General features: G+C 44.6%; 1 protein-coding gene across 2 annotated transcripts; it reads left to right on the top strand.

Annotated features, from left to right (window-relative positions):
- The first annotated feature begins 15,097 nt into the window (after positions 1 to 15,097).
- On the top strand, positions 15,098 to 21,279 carry SMIM10L2A (small integral membrane protein 10 like 2A). Of its 2 annotated transcripts, XR_012515584.1 has the most exons (3): positions 15,532 to 15,896; positions 16,804 to 20,225; positions 20,336 to 21,279. XR_012515584.1 is itself a non-coding variant. In XM_039464028.2 (2 exons), exon 1 carries the CDS (start codon positions 15,298 to 15,300, stop codon positions 15,532 to 15,534), a length of 237 nt encoding a protein of 78 aa, XP_039319962.1. In that variant the 5' UTR covers positions 15,098 to 15,297; the 3' UTR covers positions 15,535 to 15,896; positions 16,804 to 18,967. The 2 variants fall into 2 exon arrangements, 1 of the variants encoding a protein (XP_039319962.1); XM_039464028.2 differs by lacking the exon at positions 20,336 to 21,279 and having other exon boundaries at positions 15,098 to 15,896; positions 16,804 to 18,967.
- Positions 21,280 to 21,297: the final 18 nt, after the last annotated feature.

The raw sequence follows: 21,297 nt of genomic DNA, 5'->3' as shown, positions 1-21,297 counted from the left end.
TCCAATATGGCCATTTTGAATACCTCATGCCATAGAAAAAATAGTCAAGTAAGGGATTATGTTACTGGCTGAGGCGATTTACTTTGATTATTAAGGAAAAATCAGATGCAGCTACATTATAAAAGAGGGAATAGGGGAGGGTCATATTTAGAATCAATTTAGGATTTTCTTGAGTTTCCCTTGGTGCTTTTATGTTCAATTCTAAAAGGTAATGAAAAGCTACAGCAATTAAAAAAATATAGGCGGTACTGTGGATGACTCAGATCGCTCAGAAATGAAGATCTGTGTCACATCAACAGCTGAGGCATGGGAGGGAACAAGGGATGGGTAACTAAACAAGAAAATTATAATTACTTTTAATGTGTCTGAACCTAATAATATTGTATCCATAAAACACACAGATGTGTCCAGGTGTGGTGGCTCAGGCCTGTAATCCCAGTACTTTGAGAGGCTGAGGCGGGTGGATCACAAGGTCAGGAATTCAAGACCAGCCTGGCCAAGATGGTGAAACCCCATCTATATTAAAAATACAAAAACTAGCTGGGAGAAGTGGCAGGCATCTGCAATCCCAGCTACTCAGGAGGCTGAGGCAGGAGAATCACTTGAACCCGGCCGGTGGAGGTTGAAGTGAGCTGAGATCATGCCACTGCACTCCAGTCTGGGCAGCAAGAGTGCAACTCCGTCTTAAAAATGAACAAACAAAATACCAGAACCGCAGATGTTGAGAGCACAACAAATAGAAATATACAAATCCACAAATACAGTAGATTATAAGATAAATAATCTTAGGAAATGGAGAGAACAACCAGAAATAAAATATTAGGAACAGTATAAAAAAATTTAACACACCCCAATCTCCGAGCACTCTCAGCTTTAAGTTTATTCATTTTAGTGTCCTGATTCTAACACTCTTTCAGTCCCACTGCAAATTCCCATTCACTGATTCTATCACATTTACTCAAACCTATGATGTCCTCTCTCCTCTCCTTACAGGGATGAAATTCCATGTTAATCATTGTAATCATCAGGTTGCTGACCATCTCAACTACTGACCTTCCTCTTTCTTCGTCATAGACAATTGACAAAAACACAACTCCGATCAAACATAAGACTATACTTTTCTCTGTACATGCATCAGGTAGATGAATTTGGAAGGAAGCTAACAACAGAATATGCATACTTGCCACTAGTTCACATGGATGAATACTCTTTCTCCTATCTAAGGCCATATCTTTAACTTGCACAATAAATCTGAAATCTTAGCTTCTCAAGAGCATCACTCCACCAATTCTTCTTTCTCTGACTCTTTGGTCATCTGTTCTTTCTCTCCTTTGCACCAAATTTTCCTTGTCTGTATTTTGCATCCCCAATGAACTGTTTCTCTTTTTTAAATTTCTTTTCGTTTTTCATTTTTTAATTTTTCATTTCGTTTCTATGAAGTCCCCATGCATATAAAATTTAAACATTCCACACATTTTGTGTACATACATTTTGTGTCCCCAGATAACTTTCTCTTTTTCATTAACTTCTTTATTTGTTGTTGTTTTTCATTTCTTTTGTTTTTCTTTTTTTTTACTTCTTTTCTATGAACCCCTCACACATGTAAAATTTAGAATATTAACATCAATAAAAATTGTAAACTTTTTCTCCTGTTTGTCTGTCTTTTGTCAGTTTAATTCACAGGCCCCAAAACAGAACCTAAGAAGATAAAGGAAAAGTTTGTCTTCCCCAACAATATCAATAGAAGTTGAAACATTTGGCAAATTATAGCATTCGTTCAAGATAAAAAAATTTCAGCAAACCATAAATAAAAAGGAACTTTACCAACTTGATAAAGACTATCTATAGAAAACCTGCATGTAACATCAGGCTTAGGGAAATGCCAGTTAAAACCAAGGAAATACCACTTTACAACACTAAAATGGTTAAAGTAAAGGAACATTATTAAAAAATTTTAGTGAAGATGTGGAAAAATTAGAATCCTCATACACTGCTGGTGGAGCAGCCACTTTGGAAAACAGTCTGATAGCTCCCCAAACAGTTAAACATAGAGTTACCAAATGACCCCAAAATTCCACTCATATGTATATACCCATGACAAGTAAAACATATGTACACACAAAAACTTGTGTAATAATCATAGTGTCATTAATTACAATAATATAAAAGTGGAAACAACCTATAAGTACATCAACTTATGGATAGATTAATAAAATGTGATATATCCATACAATGAAATATTATTCAGCAATAAAAAGAAATGAAATAATGATACATGCTGCAACATGGATGAACTTTGAAAACAGTATGCTAAGTGAAAGAAGCCAGACACAAAGGACAACATATGGTATGATTCTATTTGTACAAAAAATCCAGAATAGGCAAATCTATAAAGAAAAAAGATTCATGGTTATCTAGGGCTGGGTTTACCAAAGAGAACCAGGGAAAGAAATAGTTAAGAAGATCCCTCCTGGGATCAGAACAAATCTCAAAGACTTCCTGTGAAAACTACATTTGCAAATGAACTGAAATTTAAATGGATGAGGCTATAGAACAATGTATACTCTAAGCCATTGTGAAAACCAAGAGCTCGATCAGAAGGCAATTAGTGAGCCTAACAGGTGTGATCACAGAAAAGACAGTCAAAGATAGCCCTACTAAAACCACTGTCATCTCAGAGTGACTGTGAACATGCTCAAGTCCATGTCCTCAAAGGAACAACCTCAGGGGCTTTCTGTTGGGAAGGGAAACAATTTCAATAAAATAGTCTAGCCAAGTCACTAAGCAAATAAGCAAGTAACAACAACAATAAGTCCACAGGAGATCAATATTCAGAATTACTACAATACATTATCTAAAATATCTAGTTTTCAACATAACAAGGAGAGTGATGTCAGTGGAAGTGGCAGAGTAACAACCACGAAAATTTATCTCCTCCAAAATATCAAGAAGGATAATGGCAGTAATGGTTACAATCAATATTTTCAGAACTATAGACATAACCTAAAGGCTTATAGCTAGCCAGAAAATATTTATTCAAGAAAACATGGCTGAATCAATAAAAAGAGAAAGCTTTATGGCATTTAACTTGCCGTAGTTCCATTCTCCACTCTCTAGCTCTGCCATAACCTAAGAAACTAATAGGTCATGTTGAAGTTTGTGAAGACCAGCAGCCTGAGGGCTGATAGAGTTGCAGAACAGAGCTGAAGCTCTTACAAAGCTTAATTCCCAAAGAATTGTCATTATTTGACCTACCTGGTAGCTCCTTGGAAGATCCCACTCACAAGACTCCTTGTTTTTGAACTGACTTGAAGTTCACCTAGTACAAAAAGCTTTTTCACTAGGGACATTTGTAAAGGATTGTTTTTACTATACTTTAAGTTCTGGGGTACATGTGCAGATCATATAGAATTGTTACATAGGTATACACATGCAATGGTGGTTTGCTGCATCCATCCCCCCATCATCTACATTAGCTATTTTTCCTAATGTTATCCCTCCCCAATCCCCCCACCTCCTACTATCCCTCCACTAGCTCCCCCATCCCCCAGCAGGCCTCCGTGTGTGATGCTCCCCTCCCTGTGTCTGTGTGTTCTCATTGTTCAACACCCACTTATGAGTGAGAACATGTGGTGTTTGGTTTTCTGTTCTTGTGTCAGTTTGCTGAGAATGATGGTTTCCAGCTTCATCCATGTCCCTGTAAAGGACATGAACACATCTGTAAAGGATGTTTTATAATGATAAAAGTGTCAATCCATCAGGAAGATCAATGTATAAGAGCAACTTTATTTCTATTCACCAACAATATAACATTGGAACATGAAATTATGAAAACAATTCCACTTACAATAACATCACAGAGAAGAATATATTTAGGAATAAGTTTAACAGAAATGCAAGAACAAAGTTGAAATAATTACACTACCCGACTTCAAGTTGCAATAATCAAGATAGTGTAGTATTGCTTTAAGACTAGACAAAGTTGTTCAATAGGGAAAAGAAAGTTTTCCCAATAAATGGTGCTGAGATAACTAGATATTTATTTTCGAGATGGAGTCTCACTCTGTCTCCCAGACTGGAGTGCAGTGGCATGATCTCGGCTCAATGCAATCTCTGCCTCCATGGTGCAAGTGATTCTCCTGCCTCAGCCTCCTGAATAGCTGGGATTACAGGCACGTGCCACCATGTCCGGCTAATTTTTGTATTTTTAGTAAAGATGGGATTTCACCATGTTGGTCAGGCTGATCTCAAACTCCTGACCTCAGGTGATCCACCTGCCTTGGCCTCCCAAAGTGCTGGGACTACAGGCATGAACCACCACGCCCAGCCCTAGATTTTAAAAAATATATATTTAAACAATGAAATGAACACTGTCTTCTTTCTCATGCCATACACAAACATTATTTTGAAATAGGTAACAGTCCAGAATGCTAAGCAAAATCTATAAGACTTCTAGAATAATACATGGGAGAAGATTTTGGTAACTTTGGGACAGGCAGTTTTTTTTTAGATAGGACCAAAAGACATGAATCATAAAGAAAACACTGATAAATGTCATCAAAGTTAAAATCTTCTCCTCTTTGAAATATAACATTGCAAAAATGAAAGGCAAGCCACAGACTGAAAATAAAATTTGCAAAACGTATATCCAGCAAAGGCTTTGTATCTTAAATATATAAAGACCTCTTATATCTCCATACACAAACAACCTAATTGTTAAAGGGAATAAAAGATTTAAATGGACACTTTATAAGAAAATACATAATGAATGGCAAAATATGAAAAGATACTCACCATCATTAGTAATAATGGAAATGCAAAAGAAAATAATAAGTTACCACTATGCTCCCATTAGGATGGCTAAAATTAGGAAGACTCACTACCAAGTATTGCTATTGAATGTCTTATAGTTGGAAGAAAGCCATTAAATACAGCCCACTTTCAATGCTAGAGATGGCTCAAGAGAGAAATACCAGGAGGTAGGGATCACTGGGGGCAATCTCAAAGGTTGCCTACCACAACAAATACATGGGTAAACAAATTGTGGTGTATTTCTAAACAGAATACTCCTTAACAATAAGAAGTAACTAAATATTCCTGCATGCAACAGCATGGATGTATTTCAGAAATGTTATGCTTAGTTGAAGAGGCCAGACATAAATGAGTTCATACTGTATGGTTCCATTGGAAACCAAGGGGTTAATCTGATTAGGTCCACCAAACTTAGCCTGCCCTACTTGCTTGAGATTGCTTGCTTTTTGCTGTTGTTTTCCATGAAGCTGAAGGGCTTGTAGCTGAAGGCCACAATGCTGAAGGCTACACTGCTGAAGGCTAAAACTTAACTTTTACTGATTACCTTGTAGATAACCTTTAAAAGTCACCATGGAAACGGTTGCTTCAGTCGTTTTTCAGGAACTTGGAGCAGCTCCTGTCCAGTATAAACCAGTTGAAACCACTGACCCTGTAATTGTGCCTGTGAAAATGCCTGAGAGGTGGCCTTTTTGACTTCTGTGTCAGAAGGCCAAAAACTCCAGCCACAGATCATGTTAACACTAACATTTTCTGAATATATGTCCTATGAAATGTCATAATCCCTAAATATACTTGCATAGATCATTGATTACTTCACTTTTTCCACACTGCCAATCACCTTTCCCCATGCCTTAGGCCATCTAACTTCTCTAACCCATAAATATCCCTAAGCCTTATCTTTGGGGAAATGGATTTGAGACCTATTCTCCCACCCCTTTACTTGGCTGCCTCATGAATAAACTCTTTCTCTTTTGCAAACCTGTCATTACAGTGATTGACTTACTGCACACAGGCAGAATGAACCTGGATGTGAATGATAACAAATTTATGTGAACCTCTAGGAAAACAAATCCAATCATTAGTGACAGAAAATAGACAGGAAAATGTTCTGGGCCTGGGTGTAGAGGAAAGGTGTTGATTAGGAAGAGCACAAGAGAACTTTCTGTTGTGATGAAAATGTTCTATATCTTGATTGTGGTGGTGGATACACAAAGGTACAAACTTGACAGAACTTATCACAATATCAACTTGATATGGTTGCATTTAATTGTATTGTTATACCACAAGCATATTATATCACAAGCATAGGGAAACTCTGAAAGGTGTGTTAAAGCAAAATAAGCAGGATGCCATTAGCCTGAAGTTGTGTCTGTAACCAGAGCTCTTACATAAGCAAACTGGAACTTAACTTAGAAACGTTTCTTCTAACTGACTTAAAAAAAAAAGCCTCAGCCAATTGCAAACAGCCAACCAGCTGATTGGTTATATAATTAGAGACTTCTCATTAACCCATCCTCAAATAAGACAAATGCCTAGCTGTATAGCCAGTCAGGTGATTTCTCTACTTTGAGTCAGTGATCAGACTACTAAAAGCCTGCTGCTCACATTGCTGGGCAGAGCTCTCTGAACCTTTTCTGGTTCTGAGTGCTACTCAATTCATGAATCATTCTTTGCTCAAATAAAGTCTATTAAATTTCATATGTCTGAAGCTTTTCATTTAACGTTGGAAGTAAGGACAACCTATGGACCTTGGGACTTGAGGAAACACATGGCAGCAGTGAGTTACTTGGGTGGATTTTTTTTTTTTTTTTTTTTTTTTTAGACAAGGTCTCACTCTCTCACCCAGGCTGGAGTGCAGTGGCATGATCTTGGGTCACTGCAACCTCACCTCCTGGGCTCAAGCAATCCTCTCACCTCAGCCTCCCAAGTAGCTGGGACTACAGACACATGAAACTGATATGGTTTGGCTGTGTCCCCACCCAAATCTCATCTTGATATGTAGCTCTCACAGTTTCCACACGTTGTGGGAGGAACCCAGTGGGAGATAATTGAATCATGGGGGCCGTTTCCTTCATCATATTCTCATGGTAGTGAATAAGTCACATGAGATCTGGTGGTTTTATATGGGGTTTCCCCTTTTGCTTCGCTCTTATTGTCTCTTGCCTGCCACCATATAAGACATGCCCTGATTGTGAGGCCATGATTGTGAGGCTTCCCCAGCCACATGGAAATGTGAGTCCATTAACCTCACAATCTGCCATGATTGTGAGGCCTCCACACGGAACTGTGAGTCCATTAAACCTCTTTCCTTTATAAATTTCCCAGTCTCAGGTACGGCTTTATCAGCAGCATGAAAATGAACTAATACAGCCACCATGCCCAGATAATTTTTGTATTTTTCATAGCAATGGTATTTTGCCATGTTGCCCAGCCTGATCTTCAACATCTAGGCTCAAGCAATTTGCCCAACTCCTAGGCTCAAGTGATCCACTCACCTCAGCGTCCCAAAGTGCTGGTATTACATGCATGAGCCACTGTGATTGGCCCCCTGAATGTTCTTTTTCCCCCTCACATATCCCTGATTGGACACTGGAGAAGCTAGCAACCAAGAACTACCAACAAAGAAAAGCTCCAAGAAAAGCATGTTTCCCCTAGCCAAAGGATTGGGGGAAATGGTGGCTCAACAGAACAGAACATCTTTTTGACAAACCTACCACATTTCAGTCAAAGTGACCCACTCCTTTGTGCAGTTTCAGTAGGGCTGAGTGGGTAGGTAATCTTCAACCCCCTGTTTCCCATGTGGAAGTAAGTGGTGGTGCTCTGATGTCTCTGATGGCTGCACCAGGAATCAGATCTTCCACTTCAATCCCCTACCCAATAGAAACAAGCAGCACTCTGCGGGAGTTGCACCAAGGTCTAAGGGGAGCAGGACCTCCTCTACAAATCATCACCAAGGAGGGAGATGAGAAAGTCCAAGGGAGAGCTAGTTAGTTGGCATTCAGCTTTTCCATTCACGCAGGTGTCACTCTCATCTGGCATCAAGGAAATTAAAGAAGGTGGTGCAATGCAGGCAAGACTAGGAGGCCCTCCACTTCTCATCCATCATCAACCACTAATTCTATATCTAGCAAATACATTCTTCAGCAATAAAGAGGAAATAAAGACATTCTCAGCTTAATGAAATCTAATAGAACTGGTTATTAGCAACCCTTAAAGAATGGCTAAAGGAAATTACCTGAACAGAAAGGAAATGATAACACAGAAGGTTGGAACTTCAGGAAGGAAGAAAGAAAAACGAAATGAGTAAAAGTGGGGGTAAACATAACAGAATAACTTTCTCCTCATGAGTTTTTAAGACCATTTTTGATGGTTAAAGCAAAACTTATAACATTAGCTAAGGCAGGCTCAATGTACATAGAGGAAACGCTTAAGCTATTTATACTTAAATGAAAGGAGGGCAAAGGAAGCTAAATGGAAGTAAAATTTCTCCACTTCACTCAAGTGGTTTAAATGTTGATGCCAGTAGATTGTGATATGTAATGTATACTGTAATACATAGAGTAGCCAACAAAAATTTTTTTAAAAACTATATTAAAAATATTATATATAAATCAAAACGGAACTTTTATAAATGTTCAAGTATCCTACAGGAAGGCAAGAAAAGAGAAACAGAGGGATAAGAAACAAAAGGAAAAAACAGTAAGCAAATGATGAAATAGCAAACTTAAGCCCTAGCATATCAATACTCACTTTAAATGTAAATGATATAAGAATAGGAATAAAAAGACAGAAATTGACAGTGGATTAAAAAAATAACCCAACGCTATGCTACAAGAACCTCACTTCAAATTTTTATGAGATTTCAAAGATTTATTCATTTCAAGTGTGGTTTATGCTTCTTAGACAAAAAGATATGTTTCCAAAGACTACACTGAATTTTATTTTGTATGAATCACCCGATTACAAAAAGACAAATATTGTATGATTTCACTTATATGAGGTACCTAGAGTAGTCAAATTCATTGAGACACATAGTTGAATGGTAGTTTTCAGAGTCTAAGGGCAGGAAGAAATGGGGAGTTGTAATTTAATGGATATAGAGCTTCAGTTTTGCAAGACAAAAGAGCTACAGTGATTGGTTGCAGAACAACGTGAATGCTCTTTTTTTTTTTTTTTTTTTTTTTCTGAGACAGAGTCTTGCTGGAGAGCAGTGGTGCGGTCTCCACTCACTGCAACCTCCACCTCCTGGGTTCAAGCAGTTCTCCTGCCTCAACCTCCTGAAAAGCTGGGATTACAGGCGCCTGCCACCACACACCACACCCAGCTAATTTTTGTATTTTCAGTAGAGACAAGGTTTCACCATGTTGGCCAGGCTGTTCTCAAACTCCTGACCTCAGGTGATCCACCTGCCTTGGTCTCCCAAAGTGCTGGGATTACAGGCATGGGCCACCACACCTGGTCGGATGTTCTTAATACTACTGAATACTTAAAAATAGCTAACATGATCAGTTTTATGTTATGTGTATTTTACCACAATTCTAAATTTTTTAAATAAAGGAAACAAAAAATGAGACAAATGAGAACCTTTTTTCAAACACACACACACACACACACACACACAAACTCCCTACGGTTAACATCATACCTAATGGTGAAAGACTGAATGCTTCCCCCTAAGATCCCAACAAGGCAGTGATGTTAGCTTTCCAGCACTCTTTGTCAACCTAGTACTGGAAATTCTATCCACTGCAATAACACAAGGAAAGGAAATAAGGATTGGGAAGAAAAAAATAAAACTCTACCAATTTGCAGATGACATGGTTGTCTAGTTAGAAAAGTCAAAGAAATTGACAAAAAGACTTGAAGTGATACTGGTGGGCTGGGGGAGGTCCCCAAACACCAGTTAGACTTCGATCCCAGCTGGTGTGCACGCTCTTGACACCATTGTTTGAGAAGGAATGCAATAAGTCAGAAAAGAGTGAAATTACAGTGATTTATTGCAAAGCAAAATACACACTCAAGAAAGGCGAGTGCAGGCATACTCAGGGTGAGTCATGAAATGAAATTTGGTGCTTCTACCTTTGTGAGTTTCTTTAACCAAGGAGTAGGATATTCATGAAGATTCCTAGTAAAGGTTGGAGATTTCTTGGAACTGTGGCACCACCCATTTTTACACCAAATATGGTTGTTCCTGGAACTGTCCTGGCGCTGGTGGATGTGTTATTTACTATGTTAATAAGGGTATAATGATGTCCTAGGTAAAACCTAGGTCAAATCCAGCACAATATTGAGTCCAGTTGGTCTTAGCCAGCTTGGTCCATACCCTGGTTTTTCAGGGTCTTACAAGCCCCTAGCTTCCGCTGCTATTTCAAGTTTCCTTCCGCTAGTCACATGAAACTGCTGCCTGGAATTCTCAATTCTTCCGTGGCCACACTGCATTACTCTTGTCTCACAAAAAGTAAGAAAAAAGTTCAGCTAGGTTGCAGGATACAAGGTGAACACACAAAAACTTATCATATTTCTACATCCTAACCATGAACAAGCATGTGGAAACTGAAATTGGAAACATAAAGTCATGTATAATTGCTTCAAAGACAATAGGTACTTAGGAGTATATTTAGCAAACATATATAGGCTCTGAATGCTGAATATTCTACAGTTTTGATGAAATAAAGAATATCTAAATAAATAATGAAACATACTGTGTTCATGGGTTTGAAGAATCAACACAGAAACGATGTCAATTTTCCCCTAAATTGGTCTGTAATTTTAACACAATTTTCAGCAAGGCTTTTTGTACCCATAGACAAGCTTATTCTAAAATGTATATGGGCAGACACAAGCCCTAGAGTAGCCAAAGAAATGTTAAAAAAAAAAAAAAGAGAGAGAGAGAGAGAGAGAGAGAGAGAGCGAGAAAAGTCATGCTATCCCATTGATATGGTCTGGATGTGTGTCCCCTGCAAAACTCATGTAAAAATTGTAATCCCCAGTCTTGGATGTGGGGCCTGGTGGGAGGTGATTGGATCATGGTGGTGGTTTCTCAGGGGCAATTTCTTACAAATGGTTTTGCACCATCCCTTTGGTGCCGTTCTCATGATAGTGAGTGAGTTCTCATGAGATCTTGTTGTTTAAAAGGGTGTGGTGCCCCCCAACCTGCTCTCTTTCTCCTGCTCCACCCATGTGATGTGTCTGCTCCCCCTTTGCCTTCTGCCATGATTGTAGACTTCCTTAGGCCTCCCCAGAAACAAAAGCTGCTGTGCTTCTTTGACAGCTTACAGAACTATGAGCCAATTAAACCACTTCTTTATAAATTATCCAGTCTCAGGTATTTCCTTATAGCAGTATGAGAATGAATGAATACTCCCATATTAACATATACTATATCCCAACAGTAATAAAGACAGTGTGGTACTGAAGAAAAAATAGACACATAGGCCAATACAACAGAATAGAGAACATAGAAAGAGATCCAAGTCTGATTTTTGACAAAGATGAAAATGAAATTCAGTGAAAGAAGGATACCCTTTCCAACAAATTGTGCTCTAACAATCAGACATCCATAAACAAAAATTGAACCTGGACTTAAACCTCAAATATGACACAAAAGTTAAAGTGGGCCACCAAAATAAATGTGAAATATAAAACTTCAAAAAGAAAGCACAGTGCTGCAATGAACATTCGTGTGCATGTGTCCATCATTCTCAGCAAACTGACACAAGAGCAGAAAATCAAACACCACATGTTCTCACTCATAGGCGGGTGTTGAACAATGAGAACACATGGACACAGGGAGGGGAGCACTACACACTGGGGTCCGTTGGGGGGAAATGGGGGAGGGACGGGGGGTGCGGAGGTGGGAAGAGATAGCATGGGGAGAAATGACAGATACAGGTGAGGGGAAGGAAGGCAGCAAACCACACTGCCATGTGTGTACCTATGCAACAATCTTGCATGTTCTTCACATGTACCCCCAAACCTAAAATGCAATAAAAAAAAAAAGCAGGAAAAAATACTTTAGGACCTAAGGCTTCGTAAAGAGTTCTTACACATGATACCAAAACCATGATCCATAAATAAAAAGGACTAATAAACTGTATTTCATCAAAATTTAAAATCTTTTGCTCAGATAATATCCTTGATAACAGAATGAAAAGACACTCTACAGACCGGGAGGAAAATATTTTCAGGCCACATATCTGGTAAAGGACTCATATGTAGAAAATATAAAGAAGTCTCAAGATATAGCAGTAGGAAACCATCCAACTAGAAAATGGCAAAAAAAAACCATTTTACCAAAAAGGATATACAGACAGAAAATGAGCACATAAAATGATTTTTTACCTTCATTATTGGTATTTCCCTAATCATATATCACTATATGTCTATCAAAATGTTTAAAATAAAAAATAGTGGTAACACCAAATCCTGACAAGGATTTAGAGAATCAACATACTCATAAATTGCTGGTGGGAATATAAAATGCTAGAGCCACTCGAGAAATAGTTTGGCAGAGTCTTATAAAACCTAACATTCACCTTATGACCCAGCAATTACACTTAGACATTTAACCCAGAGAAATGGACATTTGTCTTCACACAATAGCTGTAAATCAATATTCATAGCAGCTTTATTTCTAATAGCCAAAACTGGGAATAACCCTGGGTGAATGGTTAAACTGTGGTACAGCCATACTAAGGAATACTAATCAGCAGCAAAAAGAAATTAAGAACTGTTGACACTTCAAGCCCCCAACAACTTGGGTGACTCTCTAAAGAATGATATTGAGTGAAAAAAATCAATTCCCAAATGTTACAATGTCATACAATTCCATTTGTTTAACATTTTTGAAATGACAAAATTGTAGAAGTAGACAACACATTAGTGGAGTTGCCAGTCATTAAGGAGGGAGAGTGGGATGGAAGCAGACTTGGTAAAAAAAAAAAAAAAGGGCAGCATGAGGGAATTCTGTATTAACCAGTGGAACTGGTTAAAGGGTACATGGGATCTCTCTTGAGAGATATTAACCAGCGGAACTGGTTAAAGGGTACATGGGATCTCTCTGCGTTTTTTCCCAAAATTGCATGTCAATATACAATTATCTCAAGATTAATAATGTAATTAAAATATTAGTTGCAGTTCTATATACTAACAATAAACGCATGGAAACCAAATATTTAACATGTAATAAAACTCACAATACCACTAGCAGTCACTCCTGAATGTGAGTGCAAAGAGGTAACCTAAAGAAGTTTTTTTGGTTGATGGAATATTTTTGTATCTTCATTGTAGTTGTGGTCACACAAATCTTTACGTGGTGTAAAACTGTTAGGAGTATACGTGCACACACTCAAACATTAATGCAGGTTTAAAAAATATTACAAGCGAAATCAGGCATGTAGTCTGGTAAATAGTAATGTATCAATTTCAGTTCCTGATTTTGATATTATATTACATCAATAAAAAATGTTACTGTTGAGGGAAGCTGGATAAAAGATACAAGGTCCTTTTTGGTACTATTTTTGAAATTTCCCATGAGTCTATATTTACAAACAAAATGTTAAAAAACAAATGAGATGAGGCCAAGGAGGGGTTTCAGAAATGATTGGAAGCAATAGAATCTGCAAATAAATGGGGTTCAACCCAGTCTGGAACAAAGGGTTTCTATGTGGCTTAAGTCTATATTTCTGAGTCCCTTTCTTTTTCAAATATTAATTATTTTTTATCATATTATACAAGGAATATGTATAGATATACATTTGGGTATACATACACGTATAGCAAAGTAAAAGATGTAAATCTTCCTATTGTCTTAACCAGAACAATATAGAGCCATTTGATATATCTGCCCTGGCTTTTTTCTTTCTGTAGTAGAGGCAGTCTCACTCCATCTCACTCCATCATACAGTGGCAGGATCATAGCTCACAGTAACATCAAACTCCTGGGCTCAAGTGAACCTCCCACCTCAGGCTCCTGAGTAGCTGGGACTACAGGTAAGTGCTACCACATGCCACTAATATATTTTATTTTTTGTAGAGACAAGGATCTTGCTATGTTGCCTAGGCCCAGCCTTAAGTGATCCTCCCATCTCGGCCTACCAAAGTGCTGAAATTGCAGGCAGGAAAAACCATGCCCTGCTGGGGCACAGCGGCTCACACCTATAATGCCAGCACTTTGGGAGGCTGAGGCAAGCGGATCACCTGAGGTCAGGAGCTCCAGACCAGCCTGGCCAACATTGTGAAACACTGTCTCTACTAAAAAATACAAAAATTAGCCAGGCTTGGCATCATGCCTGTGGTCCCAGCTACTCAGGAGGCTGAGGCAAGAGAATCACTTGAACCTGGGAGGCGGATTTGGAGTGAGCAGAGATTGTGAGCCTGGAAGATAGGGAAAAAAAGAAAAGAAAAACTGTGCCCGGCCTCCTGCCCTGGCATTTTTTGATGCCTGTATACCATGCATGGATGTGTTGTGTTGTTGAAAAATCGTGATGTCTACACAATAACCTAGTGGTTCTGGAACTGGCTTTTTTTTTTTTTTTACTCCACCATGTAGGAAGGACTATTGCCCAATCAATGTATATGAATCCTCTGTGTTCCTTAAACAGTTACGTGGGATACCATAGAGATGATCAAGTGTGACGGCGAACAGGTATTTTGAGAGTTCTTCAATACCCACGTCAATATTTCTTGTGAAAACTGGGATGGAGTCGGGTGAATCTACTTCTTGTAGACTGTTTTTAAAAAGTCATGACCATGACGAAATGTGAGCATTTCCCCTACTTCATTAAACAGTCTGGAAAAAACGCTACTGGGTTTGGGTTGGTTTACGTTTAATAAATGAAACCACGAAAGGGCTTTTAAGCACACCGGCAACAAAAAACAAAAAGGCCATAAGCAAGAGCAAATGAAAACCCAAGACAACCTTGTGTAGCCACCAGGGCAAACAATGGATTAAGAAGAGAAAGGGATTAATCTAGATTGTGTAGATCTGTCTTCCAGATTGTCCTCCTCCACTCCAGCCCCACCTAAGAGATACTGTCAAAAGGATCCCTGGCAGCTCCATCCACCCTTCAATCCGCTCCTGCCTCCAGAGGTGCTCGGAAAGAGGCGGGGCAGTGTGGGCGGGACGGGGAACGGGGGGCGGAGCTAAATCGGAGGGGCGTGTCAAGTAGGCGGGGCCGCGGCGCCGAAGGCCTCTCTGAGGCTCCCGCTGGGGGCGTGGCTACGCTAGGGGCGGAGCTATGTTGGGGGCGGGGCCCGCAGTGAGTGGGTGTGGGTGGGGCGGAGCTGTGCGGGCTCGAGAAGGAGGGGCCGAGAGTGCGGCCGCCAGAGCCCGGCTTGGTCTGGGCAACCCGAGGGCGGGGAGAGGGCGGGGCGGACAAGGTGCCCTGCGGCCGGTGGGGCGCGCTAGTGGTCGGGTCTGGCCACCTTGAGGCTCGCGCTCGTGCCGGTCAGTCGGTCGTCTGGGCCTGCGCGGGGCCCGGGCCCATGGCGGCGTCCGCGGTTCTGTCGGCGGCGGCGGCGGCGGCGGCCCTGTCTGGCCTGGCGGTGCGTCTGTCGCGCTCGGCGGCGGCCAGCGGCTCGTACGGCGCCTTCTGCAGGGGGCTCACGCGCACGTTGCTCACCTTCTTCGACCTGGCCTGGCGGCTGCGCATGAACTTCCCCTACTTTTACATCGTGGCCTCGGTGATGCTCAACGTCCGCCTGCAGGTGCGGATTGAGTGAGCGGCGGCAGAGGCCCGGCTGGAGGGGCGCCCTTGTCCCCGCCCGCCCCCCGCCGGGTCCCAGGCATGAAGGACAGCTGGGCCGCGGCGGGGGTCGGGGGCGGGGCGGCCCGGGCCCCTGGACTCTAGACCTCCGCCGCCCCGGCGCTACCGCCCAGCCCTGGCCCTGGCCCCGGGCCCAGCCCCGGTTTCAGCCCGGGGGTACCGGATCGCGCAGAAACGCACTGAACAGGCCCCTGCCATCGGGCTCCAGAAACTACCTGGGCTCGGCCGACCTGTTGCCTCATATTGGCCAAAGAGGGGGAAACCGGAAGGAGGGAATTCTGCTGCGGCGACTTGACTTTCCAGGCCCCGAGCAGAAAGGTAGGAGGCGACAGGTTGGAATGGGGGAGGGGCGGTGGCTCTGCCCTCCAGATGTCGGGGCGCCTTGGCGGTCCAGGGGAAATGTGGAAGGTACTGGCGCAAACCAGCCCGAAGAGCTGTGCAGCCCGGCTGGGAAAAAGGAAAGGCAGCCGCAGGCTCTCCCCTCCTCCCCCGTCACGATTCCAGGATAGGGTGAGGGGCGGCCGCCTCCCACCCATTCCCGAGTGCCCGCCTCCCTTTCCGCACAGGCCTGGAGAGTATGCCCTGAACCCTGGGGAATGGAGGGGAATGGGCAGAGGGCGGCCCAGGGAAGGACCTAGAAGAGCAACAATGTCCCCACCCTTCTCCTCCCACAATTCGGTGGGCATAGGGAGATCGGTTCTCTTCTAGGACAAGCCCCACGTCTGTTCTCTTAGCCGTCAGCCCTGGGGCTCTCTTCAGCTCCTGCACAGCCCTTGGCTGTACTGCCTTCTGTCCTGTCTTTGGGGCCAGAGGACTGGTCTGTGCCTGCTCCTGCTGTCCCTTGTGCTCCCCTGCCCCTCCCTGAGGGCACCCTCCAAGCTCTGCATTTGGAAACAGGGAAGAGTGGGAGAAACTCATTCCTACCGTCCCCTCCCCCACAGTCTTGCTCTTCCGCCATGTCAGCCCGTGCTCCCTAAGGCCCCTAGCAAAGCCCTCCCGGGGCCAGAGTCCCATCCTCTGGCCCCAGACGGCCCTGAGAAGCCCACTGTGTACTGAAGTGATCTGGGAAAAGGAGACCTCCCTGCGCACACAGCAGCTCTCAGCCTGGGCTGGACAGAGCAGATGGAGGAGGGGCTTGCAGAGGACGCCATTCCTGGGGGAAGCAAAGACCTCTCTGGTGGCCAGGCAACTCAGGTCCCCATCTGTCTTTTTCTTTCTCTTGCAGGCATTGGCGTTTGTAGACCGTGACCTGCCCCTTCTCTGGCCTTGCCTGGGGGCACCGCTGGCCCTGGACCTGCCTGGGCAGAGGCCGAGTGAAGGGCCTGAACAGGAGGAGAGGAAGGGCCTTCCTAGGAGAGGCACAGCACGGACAAAGGCTCATGGGGTGGGGGTGCCCAGTGATCCGGTCCTGGCTCGGGAAGGGAGGCCCGAGTTCCCTGGGAACTGAAATCTGCTAGCAGCACTGTGAAGGAGTACATTTTCCCCTCCTAATGACAGAGGAAACCGAGGCTTCGGGGAGGTGGGGGATTTGCCCTGGACATGCAGATAGGAGGAGGAATTGAGTGTGCCCCTGGGCCTGCAGGCCCCCACACCCCTCCCCAGTCTTCTCCAAGACCTGGCATGGTGGGAGGAGGGAGGGGGAAGCAGAGAGGAAGCATAGGGCTCCTAGGGCACCAAGGGAGACAGAGACCCGGGGGAGGGAATCTGGGGATCTAGCTTTCCTTGGAGCAGTATGGAAGGTAACAGGGAAGATCAGGACAGCCAGCTGAGATGGGAGACTGGAGACATGGGCCCCAGGACCCCTGGATAGCCAGGCTCTCCCCCACAGAACCTAGCTTCCCCACCCCACCTGGAGCTTCACCAAGGGCTCCTCAGCAGTGAAGTGGCACAAGCCTCCCAGTTTGGTGGCCGAGTGGAGGTGGTGGTGGTGGTGTGGCTCCTGGAGACACGACATAACCAGGAGGTGAGAAGGGATAAACCAGGGGTGGGCCTGGGCTGAGACTCATGGCATGACCCCAATTCTCTCTCCTGAAGCTTGACCCACCATGCCCAGGATCACACAGGAGAATCTCATCCTCACAGCTTGGATTGATCCTGGGGGCCCCCTGGTGTGCTGCTAACTGGTGTACCACAATGGTCAGCAGCAGCCCAGAGGGGAGCCAGGAAGAGACCCTTGCCCTCACCTTCTATCCCCATTTCTGCATCTCTTGCACTGGTACCCCGGGGTCCACGTTCCCAGTTCCTGGGACTGAAAACTCCAGCAGTCTAGCCAGCTCCAGGGACACAGTGGCCCAGCCACCTACCATGTACCCTCCTCAGCTGCCCGCTGGACCCAGGTTCTGAATGAAGCTGTCCACCTGCCTCACCCCAGAAGAGGCTGGATGGTGGCTGCCTCGTGCCCCCTGCAGTTTCCCACAGCTAGGGCCTGATGGCGTGCCTCCTTGTGCTAAGTCTTCTGGGAACCCCTGACCCTGCTGGCCCCTCTCATCCACCTCTACCCTGTCCACCCTGGATCCCCTCTGGGGGCCTGTCAGCCTGCTAGTCCCCCTTACAGATCTCTGGGGGTCAGCCTTCGTGGGACAAGAGTGACACAGGGCTGGAGGAGAGAAATGAGGGGCCTCCTGGTGTCTGATGCACAGATGTGGCCCTTTCAAACCCTGGTGTCACCCTCTGGGTGACTGGATCCCCAGCTCCAGCCTCTTCCTGGGCCAGTGAGGAAGGGTGGAGGAAAGCTATTCTCTGAGTGCACGTGTGGGAGTCGGGGGATGCCTGATCCCTCCCCGTGCAAGGGGCTCGGCTTGGGACCCTGGAAGCTGCTTCTCTACTGGAAGAAATGCATGTCGGAGCTGCAGGGGACCCTGCCCTCAGAGATCCCCCTCCCACTTCAGGGAGCCCCACCCCGTAAGAGGGGCACGGAAGTCCACGTCTGCCCACCCCCAGTAGCTTCTGCTGTGGCTGTATTGGCCTAGAGGGGCTGGTTGGGGAGGGGCAGGGCTGAGTCCTCAGCATCTGCTCCTGTCCCTGCTTTTTCACTTCTGCGGCCTGAAGTGGTAGCCCCGCCTGCTGCTCCTCCACCTCCCTCCCTTTCTCTTCTCTCCCCAACGGGGTCCTTGCTGTGTGACAGGGTCTCCATGCACTTTATTTATTTGCAGTCTGTTTTCCAGGCAGCAGAGCTTCTACAAATGCAGACACCGACCGGAATGACTTCTGCTTTTCTGTGTGTGATTTACTGTATACTGGTCAGCACAGGCTGGCCAGAGAGATGTTCTTGTTTCTGGTGTTGTCACAAGATGTTCTTGTTTCTGGTGATGTTCTTGTTTCTGGTGTTTTAACTTTTCTCTAAGTTAAAAAAAAAAAAAAGTCCTTGATTTAATACACTAAAATCCCAACTGGAGGCCTTTTGTGTCTGGTGGGGGATGCAGTGGCCCCGGGTGGAGAGAAGCCCCATGGTGAGGTCACCGGCTCCCATGGCCAGGAACTGGCAGGGAGAAGCCTCCGAGAGGCAGGGCTTGGGGAGGCTGTGGCAGGGACCGAGGCTGTGCTGAGACGGCTTGACCGGGACCACTGCCCCATGAGAAGTTGGCAGCAGCCTAGCCTGGTCCCGAAAGGTGGCTTGTCCCATTGACAATCTCTGTTCAAACGACCCAAAACGTAAGTCTTCTTTCGCTTTAGAGTCTGGTTATCAAAAGTGCCTGAGTCAGTAGAATCCTGAGGGTGAACTATGGTGAACTGAACTGAAGCAGACTCCACGAAGGTCATTGTGTGCAGCGCTGAGAGACCCCTCCCTGCCCAAGGCTACCTCCCACTGCCTCCCTACCAGCCAGGTTACTGCAGAATCTTGGAGAAGATAAAGGACCTGGACCCAGAAGCCTGCTTCCCTTCCCTGACCTTGGAGGCAAACTGTCCCATGAGAGCCTCCCTCCCAGGTGACTCCCACAGGAGAGAGCTCCCTAGTGGCTGCTGTGAGGGTTGGCAAGCAGGCAGAAGGTGAGGGAGGGAGGGCTGAGGGGAGTATTAGAGGAAGGCCCACAGGGCCCCTGGAAGGAGGCATCGGAGGACACAGGGAGGTGGCAAAGACTCAGGAGTGCAGCCTGGATTTAGGGGCCCTGGGGGCACTCCTGTTGCTAAGGGCTACCCAGGGGTCAGAGCACCCTGACAAGGAGGACCCCTCCAAAAGCACTGGTGCCAACACCCTATGGCATCTGCCACCACGGGAGAAATGGGCCCCAGTCCCTGAGCTTCCCTCCCCTTTGTCTAGATGGTCCTCTTCAGTCCTTAATGGTCCCACTCCCACTCCAGTGATCAAGTGACTTGGCAAACCAAGATGGGGGATGATCCTCCCAGAGCCTGGCTCCAAGGCCTCCTGAAGAGGGAGGGCCACCCCTCCCATCCCTGCTACAGAGGAAGGGAAGGCGGGAAGGCCAGTTCTGCTCCGATGGGAGCCCGGGAGACCTGAGCCCTAAGCCCTGAGCCCAGCTCTTCTGCTTTCTACTGTGTGGTGCCAGGCAAACTGCGCAACCTCGAGTTTTTAGTAAGGCTCCTTTGGGATGCTTGTAAGCAGCGAATATGATGATGCCTGTTCAATGGTTGTCATCAGATCTCACCTGGAGCAGCCTTGTTACTGTGGCGAAAAGGAACCAAGTGAAGGTAACGGACCTCTGATGAGAGGCTGCCATGTGCCAGGCACATTCTAGGTGCTTTGCATTCTAATCTTATGATAATCCCACAACCACCTAACCATTACCCCCATTTTACAGAGAAACCAAGGACAGGAACCAAGTCTGAAATAGAACCCCAAGCAGAAGCTCTTTTCCTGAGCTCCCAATCCCCCCTGGAGAGGCAGGGAATTGGGCTGGAGCAGTGATGAAATGGAATAGCAAAGATGTAAGATAAGTCTGTCCTTTCTGGGTGGGGTCCATGAGGCAGAAAAGAAATCCAAGGCTTGGATGAGGGGTAGATTTGGGAGCTTTCTCCAAATGGAGCTCGCCAGTGGGAGCAGCTGGGGCCACCCTGAGATAGGCCCACCTGTCTTCCCTCCATTCCATGTCCAGAGATTGATTGGGACCTAAGAGACTGAGTCAGGAAAGGGCAAGAGAGCAGCCAAGTGGGCAGTTCCAGGGGCACCAGAGCAAATACATTGAGAAATGGGAAATACAAAGAGCATGCAAAATCCCATCCTACTCCTATTCATCCCGCTTTCAAGGTAAATTGCTGGGTTTTGGACAAATTTTCACTTTTTGTGCATCTTTTACATATATAAAACGATAAACATACTACTTTGAAATCGGATTCCACTATTTCATGTTTGTCTTACCATGTTATTACGTATTTTCCTACATCCAAAGCTACGTAGTAACTCTTTTGTATGAAGGTTTCATCATGTATCCCTCAGTCACTCTTGGTTGTTTTCCTTTGTTGTCATTTATTTGGGGGATGGGGGTTGGGTTGCTTTCTGTTGTTATTTTTCCTTGTTTTCGTAAGTGATACAGTGAAAGATGCCATTGTGGATAAATACTGTGGCGCAGTTATGATCAATTCCTTGATATATATTCCTAGAACGTGCACAAAAGTGTATGCATGGCTTAGGGCTTTTGAGACTCTCCAGCGTTGGGGTACCAAGTTACACTACTCACTCCAGTCAGGATGAGAGTTTTTTTGAGACAATGGTGGGCAATTCTGATTAAACAGATTAAAAAATTCATTAGTGCCTTTCATTGCC

The sequence above is a fragment of the Saimiri boliviensis genome, chromosome X (assembly GCF_048565385.1).
Source record: "Saimiri boliviensis isolate mSaiBol1 chromosome X, mSaiBol1.pri, whole genome shotgun sequence".
NCBI classification, from domain to species: domain Eukaryota; kingdom Metazoa; phylum Chordata; class Mammalia; order Primates; family Cebidae; genus Saimiri; species Saimiri boliviensis.
Note: the sequence above shows the minus strand (reverse complement) of the source record. Positions and strands in the feature narration are given on the sequence as shown.